This window comes from Nicotiana tomentosiformis, chromosome 3 (assembly GCF_000390325.3).
Source record: "Nicotiana tomentosiformis chromosome 3, ASM39032v3, whole genome shotgun sequence".
Classification (NCBI taxonomy): Eukaryota; Viridiplantae; Streptophyta; class Magnoliopsida; order Solanales; family Solanaceae; genus Nicotiana; species Nicotiana tomentosiformis.
Genome location: NC_090814.1, coordinates 94,981,736 through 94,989,850, shown reverse-complemented (window position 1 = coordinate 94,989,850; position 8,115 = coordinate 94,981,736). Strand labels below are relative to the sequence as shown.

Below are 8,115 nucleotides of genomic sequence, written 5' to 3'. Positions count from 1 at the left end.
TGTCATATCAAATGCAAACAGCGCATGTTGAACAATCTTGGCCTTGAAGGTTGGTCACCCTCGAGTCAAAGATGCTGCAATCGGTGTTGGAACAGAGTGATAAGATAATAATGACTAAAAATAAAAGTTTATTGCTTTGAGATGCGTGTCACCATGTCTTTTTTCAAATAATCAGACTCTCTTTATACAGTAGAGAAGTCTTACTTTATGTACAAATCTATATAAGGTAAAAAATCTCATGATTTGCTAATTAATCGGTTTCATTGATATGTGCTGAGATTCCCGCCGTGATATCCGACCGGTTACGGATATTTCGGCCTTCCGTTATTTTGGTTCGATAATGTGTTCTCGAGCTAATTCGGAGTCGTGGTGAGTTCCGGGATTTCAGACTCGATAATTTTGAAGACGCATGTTCTAACCTCGTGCCTAGGTTCGATGGAACCCTTGGGTCGATCTTCAATCCATTATGTTTCATCCCCGATCTATCATGCAATAGATGAACTCGGTTTCTACTGTATACAATAAGTTAGTCTATTACTAAAAGAACAAAGTTCATCGTTATACAAAATATTAAAAAGAAAATTAATCTAAAAAAGCAAATACAACATACGTGAATAATGAATCCAGAAAAAACATGTTGCACAAAAAAAAAAAAACTAGAAAAGCAAATTAAGTTACAAAAAATAAAAAGATGGATACCCAAATCATGAACTAAAAACAGAGATATTAAAAAGCCAAAGTACTACGGAAAAAGAACAAAAAAACACCCAAAAATAAAAAGAAGAAGAAGAGGAAAGCTAGAAAAAACAGAGAGAACAAGAGCTAAAAGATAATAAATCAACAAACAATTATTCTTGTCTATTAGTTGATTCAGACTGAACCAAGGAATTCCATACGCAACCAAAAGGAAAAAAGTAAAAAAAGAAGAAGAAAATTTTATGTTGGCTATGATGAGTGGCGACGACTACTTTGCTTAGTAAACGTGTGAAAATTATATTTTTCAAAAAGGGTAACTTAGGTGGATTCGAAATTAACTTAGGTGGATTCGAAAATGTTGGTTAACATATGCAACTTAAGTCTTGGATTATAGTGAGGATAAATAGTTTTAAGTTCCTATAATGTTCCTAAGAGTATAGGTCAATATATATTATCAGTTCTCTTTAAGAGTGGAAAGTCGAAGATGAACGTTTTGGTTAAAGGAGTCAAAAGAGGAGAAGATATTAACTTATTAAAAAAGTGAAGATTAAAAAAAGAAGAAAACAGAGCGTATTTACGCCTTCTAAGATAACTGCTTCCCCGTCTTTTTATCTTTTTAATTAAAGTTTTGAATTCTTAGAGTTAATTGGAACTCTTATTTTAAAACGTCTAATTATAGAATAACTCTCCGAACAATCGTTTTAAAACAGAACATGCAAATCGAAAAACATAGGGTGCAATCCTTACTTTTTTTTCTTTGTGAAACCCCTAGTTGTCATTGCCATAAAAATGTTTTGACATGATTTTTTGCTATAGAAAACAGTTTTAGGCCAGAAAAACCTTGGGCTAAACCAATTGTTTTTTAAAACCAACTACTCATTGAATTCTCATAAGAAGAGAACAATAAATTTACCTCGTACTATGTCTTTATGCCACATCGATTAAGACGAGATAATAATTGCTTATTTTCTCAAATTTATCACAAAAAGACAACAGTCAGCAAACCTTGAGAGGTGTGTTTGTCATAGAAAACAAACACTAGAAATTTCCTATTTTGAAGAAAATATAAATAAAAATCCAAGTTGAGATTATAAATTGTTTCCTGGTGTGAACGCGCTATATCTTATACGTAATTAAGTGGATCACAACTTTTCTAAACAAGCCAAGTGGAGATTGGACCATTGTTTCTGTCTTTCTTTTCCTCTTACAATGCTTTTTCTGTATTTTTCCCTTTTGCAATTTCTTTTTCTGTCTTTTAAAAAAAAAAAACATTTTACTTAAAGACACATTTTATATTATAGAAACTTTTTAGATTTAAATTTTCCATTTTACTTTATAACAATCAAATATTACGGTATGTGAAGATCACAAAAGCTTTATAATGTAATACTTTTAGCAGGTGTTAAGTTCTTAAGTTTCTTAAATTTCATACAATAAAAAATTACTTTTAAAATAAAAAAGAAGACGAAGATGTGAAAATTAGTAATAGCAGCAAAAACTGTTGGTCCTCGAAGCTTCTTTTCTTTTACTCTCGTCAAAACACTCAACTGATTTGGTCAGGGAATTATCTGTTTTTTATGTTTAAGTTCGATGAATATGTGGTACGTCATTGTGGTTGGTTTGTACCAAGATGATTTCATCTTTCCACGTGTCAGTTCTTTATTCGCTCTATGACTTTCTGTAGCTTAACCTTCCTAGCTAGGTTTCGCCAATTTTCTTATATACCCTCCATCCTTTTCCTCTTACTAGCCTATCTCAACCATGGAGAAAACCGATAATTCACTTAAAACAATGGCAGTTTTGAAATTAGAAACAAAACCATGTCTTAACAATTCTACGCGGTATATACACAGAATGTAAAACGCGGCACTCTCTTTCCAAATCAGCAATTTTAGCTAATATAGACAAATTGAAGTTAATTCAGCTCACTTTCTGAGATGTTTCCAATGGAGATTTTTTCCTCTCTTGTGAAAAAAACTTAACCATAGCCACTTCACTTCAGAATCTTTCTCTCTAAAATTTTCCAGATCTCGCTTGATTACTTTTACTTTTTTACTCTTTATAATTTTATATTTCGTCAGTTCATCAACTTTTTGGCTTTTTTCACTTTTTTGCCCATCTCAACTTTGCAAAAACTTGGTGCTGTAAATGATGGCCGTACTTCCTGGAGATAACGTGATCGCCGTACTTCCGGTGGATAAACAGATGGGTATACCGCCGTTAAATACTCTGCCGGTAGGATACCGTTTTCGGCCGACGGATGAGGAACTAGTGAATCATTATTTGCGGTTGAAGATCAACGGTGCTGATAGTGAAGTCAGCGTTATTCGAGAAGTTGATATCTGTAAACTCGAGCCTTGGGACTTGCCTGGTTAGTATCCCTGCTTATCTTAGTTAATTAATTAATTAATTAATTTAATTTTTGTGCGTGTTATGCCCCAATTTAGAGCTGTGTTGAACCCTGAACCCTAATATTTTTGGTTATATCTTGCCGGGAAATCCGTTGCTGTGAGTAGTCTCGGCTTTCATTTATTAGAAAGGCTGATGCTTGGCTTCAAAAATTACTTAGCCTTGAAGCTCGATATCTAATTGATTCTTATTTTTTGGCTTCGTTAAGCTTTTCGAGTTTATTTTCACAGAACCCGCTAGCACATAAGGTAGTGAAACACATTAATATTTAAGTTAGATATATACTGATACAGTTGGGTTGGGTGGGGTGGGGTTAAATCTTGAGACCTATTTGTCTCATTTTTCAAGGATAAGATTGGAGTACTTGGGCGAATAACCCATTCCCCAACTAGAGTATGTCATATGGTTAGGCAAATGTACTTTCCAGTAAGAAAAAGAAAAATGAGAAAAAGATTGCGGAACTATTCCACTGAGAATTGATTTCCACAGTAGGAAGGACTGTACTGGTTAGCCTTGGCACTGTGTTGTTCTACAACTCAAAATTTGTTGCTAGCTGTTATTGTAGAATGGACGAAGATAGATGAGAGAGTAAAATATTCTATGTTTTTATTCTGCTGATTATTGACATTTCAGTGTGCCTCCATATTATATGCTGTAGACAGTTTCTTGGCTAAATTTGATTTGGTGTTTAGATCATCCCTGAAACACTTACCTCCCTTGACATCCCTAACACATGTACACACTTTTGACTGTGTCTTTTTTGGTCGTATCTGTCACAGGCCAGATCCCAAAAAAACACATTCTTTTTGGAAAGATGAAGTAAACATTTTGAAAGAAAATAATGGTGTGGATTGTTTTGCAGATATGTCTGTGGTAGAGTCAAATGACAATGAGTGGTTCTTCTTCTGCCCAAAGGATCGGAAGTACCAAAATGGGCAGCGATTGAACCGAGCAACAGAACGAGGCTACTGGAAAGCTACGGGTAAAGATAGGAACATTGTTACTAAGAAGGGTGCAAAAATTGGGATGAAGAAGACCTTGGTATACTACATTGGCCGAGCTCCTGAAGGCAAGAGGACTCATTGGGTGATTCATGAATATCGTGCAACTGACAAGTCATTGGATGGATCACATCCTGGCCAGGTCTACACATCCTTGATTATCTTGTGTCTTGAATTTGTATTGCTGTTATTGCTCACTTTGATCAGATTCTACAATGTAATTATATACATAAAATTTTAAACGTAAAGCATGCCTTAAGCTGCATATCATATAATTTAACCATATAGGATTGGTTGGTTTTATCCTATTTGGTTAGTGTCATCTGTATTTCAGGACTCAAAATATTGGATATACTTGCAATTGTTTATGATGGTGGTGTTCGGGCCAGCATGTGCAAACTATTCCACCGGTACCTGCTACTTCCCCCCAACGTAGGTACCGTGTAACTCTTCCCACCAAGGCTTAGGCAGATGGAAAGAAATCACCTAGTGTTTTCTGCCTCCGCTGGGTTTTGAACTTGAGAGCTCATCCTGCCATTTCATGACCGCTAGGCCACACCCTTGAGTGTTGTGCTTGCAAATTTTCTAGCTATGGTAATCCATTTTCATGAGATTATATAATTACCTCACAAGGTAAGATTGTTTTATCCTCCTGAGTTTGATCCTCTCTTGACCTATCTTATTGTTTCATTTGGCAGTTGGATCGGGCCATAGGGATTCTTTCTTTGGGGGGGGGGGGGGGGAGGGAGGTGGTGCTAGTTGTTTGGAAGGTGAACATTTTGTAGATATAGTTTTCGAGAGAAAGAAATTGTACAATCCTAGACACTTTAATATGCACGTCAAGCTAACCAATTCAAACATCCTGATGTTGGTGGGATACCTGTGGCATCATCTGCAAGTACAGTGGTGAACCAATTGATTTAAATTTGGAACTTTGACTAGAAGGGTTATGAGATTTATGATGTTATACTTTACTGTTAAAAAGCTAAATATTTATAATATAAACTTTTCTTTTAAATGGCGTAATATAAACTTTTTGTTTGTGCATTGGTTGCTTTGGTGTATAACATCTTCATGCCACATGAACTATAACTTTTGAATTGCTATTTGTTGTGGTAGCATAATGAATTACTTGTAGCGAACTTGAAGATCCTCTGTTACATCCACGTAAGGATTTTCTTGAGGCTCTGGATACCAATAACAGCCTAACCAGATGTTGCTTTTTGTTAGCTTTGTTCATTAGAAGACATTATGTAGATGTTCAGATGACTTCTTTTGTAAGAAAAGATTTAAAACTTTTTACTTCTTTCCTAATTAGAGTAGACTCGTTAAGTGAACGTACGTGTAGTGGCAGCGTTTTCTGAAATACAGTCAACTGCTCTCACAATGAACATACCGCTGATTGTTTAGTGTTTTTAGATATCCAAGTCGATGAGTGTGGATCCGAAGCATCTACGTATCAAAGAAAATAGAAAAAACCTCTGGATATGACGCATACTTCTCAATTGAATCAGGAATACACATTTCTTTTGTTATTTGTGATAATGCAATGAAAATTAGCTCATACCGGGATATGTAATTTGCCTGGTGCAGGGTGCTTTTGTGCTTTGTCGCCTGTTCAGGAAGAATGATTTGAAGCAGGATGAGCATGTTGAGAGTTCCAATTTAGATGATGCTGAACTGAATGCTACAGTTGCCAAATCACCTACTGAAGGTGATTTATCAGAGGCAGCCACTCCATTAGCAGTCATACAACCTTTAAGTGATAGTGATAAAAGCTATGCTGCAAAGCTTCCCAAGGGCGAGATGTATGGCAAACAATTACCCATTGAGAGCCACAGCAACAGCTGTATTGCTGATGATACAGAAGATCAAATGTTGGACATAACATCCATACCGGTAAGTAAAACTACATTGGGATTCTACTTTTGCTTGAATAACAAGGTTTCTATAGTGGATTAAATTGGTTAAAGTGTTAACGACTCAAAAAGGAATTGCTTTAAGTGATAATTTTCTTTTCTGCTTCATGTTTAGCCCGATATGGAGCTAGAGAAAGCATTGGGAAATTTTTGTGACCCGTCAATGCAGCCTTTTGATTGGAAGATCTTCTCCCCGTTGCACTCACAGTTACAGGTGGAACTTGGATCTTCTTATTTGCAAAACCCCATGAATAATGGCATTGGTGCTTATCAAAAAGATGTCCAGTTTCAGTATGGAACAAATGCTTTTGATATCAATGAATTTTTGGACTCAGTAATTATCAACTCAGATGAGTTTTCATGCGAAGATTCTGGACAAGAATTGGTAGCGCAATTTTGCAGTGTACCTGGTGCGCCAATTAAGGACTCTGGATCATGTAGTGAGTCAGAAGCAGAAGTTACCCAAAGGCTGGTAAGTGCAACTCTGTGGACATCAGTTACACCATGCCATTTTTTTTCCCCAAAAAAGTTCTTAGGTAGCTGATCTTATGCTGTTTTTCCTTTTTTTTTTGTCCAAGGTTGAGCCAGACTTCTTTGAGCCTGAGGTGTTGCTGGGCAATTTTGATCGAGAGATTGCAGTTAAAAGAGAGGTTAACTCTATTGGGGCCACAGTGCAAGAGGCTTGTGGAAGTGCACCTTATGTTAGCAATGATCATGCTATGGGGAACCTAGATTTCTTTCAACATTCCTACCCTGGACAGAATGTTTACCCTGCTGGTTATGGTGCAATTCAGGTCCCAAACTTCCCAAGTGTAGAACAATCTGGTGGTTACAGCAATGTAGTAAGCAGTGATTCTGGCTCCGGAACTGGAATAAAACTCAGGCCTAGGCAAATGCAGAATCAGTCTGATGACAGGCAGTTTAGAACGCAAGGAACTGCAAACAGAAGAATACGTTTGCAAATGAAACTTCAAGTTGGACGGGTTGAGTCTCGCAGCCATACTGATTCTAGTCAGGGGCCAGAAAGTCGTCTAGCAGTAACCGAGGTAAGCCTCTCCAGTCCCTTTTTCCTCTTCTTTCTTAAATTTAGATAAGTTTTTACCCTCTTAGACACTAAAACACATACTTATGCCGGATTGTGCAGGCTGAAAAAGACTCCGATGAACATAGTTCTTCCACCAGTGATGAGACACGAGATACAACTTGTGGAGAATATGGAGTTAGTGGAGAGGCTGATGACCTGAGCACACCCGTGAAAGATGCATGTGATTCTCCAGTTCAAGACATTGTTGATGTGTCCTTGAGGACCAATACAAAGCTCTCAAGTTCATCACGTCTGTACATGTCCATGGTTCTTGTGGTTGTAAGTCTGCTTGTGGTCTTCATTGGTGTCTGGGAATGCTTTAGAGTGCGAGTATAGTACGCGTCAGCTACCTAATTTGTATTTATAGATTCCCAGTATACGATGGGTATGTGTTCGGGGTAGCATGAACAGGCCTTTCCTGTTTGTTGAATTTATCTCATATGTTTATTGCAGCAGGAACTTGAGTTGAGACATTAGAGATTGCTAGTATATATTTTTAAGAGCTTGCTCGTTTTGTACATGTTTCTTTTAGGGTTTTACTGTTGATTTCCCTTTAGCAGAATTTAGCTGAAACATCTAATTTGCGATTTTATTGAATCCCCGCCTTATCTTATCACCCGAGAACTGAAACCCAGCGGATGAAAAGTAGCATAACAAGCCAAGACTTTGCTGTACTGACTTTGCTTGACAGAGCTATGGAAAGCCTTAACAAGTCTATTTCTCCTTATGGGTTTTCAATTTGGTTAGGTTATGTATTGTATATTCGGTTGAAATTTGATCGCAGTCAATCAATTATTCACTTACCTCTCTCTCCAAGGATAACTTTTATAGTCCCTCGAATGAGATGCGCTCCCTGCACCCTGTTATACGGGCAACTATGGCAAGTTATCCTTACTGGCTATATTGTGGTAACTATGTATTACCATGATCTATATATAATTTACTGTTAATTTCTTCAAGATTTTAAAAACCTCTTTTATTTAGCAACAGTTGGCTTAAAGGAAAG

The 8,115-nt window shown here is 36.8% G+C and overlaps 1 protein-coding gene across 1 annotated transcript; it reads left to right on the top strand.

Annotated features, from left to right (window-relative positions):
- Nucleotides 1–2,623: 2,623 nt before the first annotated feature.
- Nucleotides 2,624–7,627, top strand: LOC104102223 (NAC domain-containing protein 62-like). Its single transcript, XM_009609881.4, has 6 exons — nt 2,624–3,067; nt 3,968–4,248; nt 5,700–6,005; nt 6,141–6,497; nt 6,604–7,071; nt 7,170–7,627. The coding sequence occupies exons 1-6, from the start codon at nt 2,845–2,847 to the stop codon at nt 7,443–7,445; spliced, it is 1,911 nt and encodes a 636-aa protein (XP_009608176.1). The 5' UTR covers nt 2,624–2,844; the 3' UTR covers nt 7,446–7,627.
- Nucleotides 7,628–8,115: the final 488 nt, after the last annotated feature.

What these genes read in the sequence shown, in the direction of transcription:
- LOC104102223 (XM_009609881.4), top strand. Translation starts at nt 2,845, where the DNA reads ATGATGGCCGTACTTCCTGGAGATAACGTGATCGCCGTACTTCCGGTG. An exon ending in CGAGCCTTGGGACTTGCCTG is followed by an intron (nt 3,068 to 3,967) that starts GTTAGTATCCCT and finishes ATTGTTTTGCAG; the next exon opens with ATATGTCTGTGGTAGAGTCA. An exon ending in TGGACATAACATCCATACCG is followed by an intron (nt 6,006 to 6,140) that starts GTAAGTAAAACT and finishes CTTCATGTTTAG; the next exon opens with CCCGATATGGAGCTAGAGAA.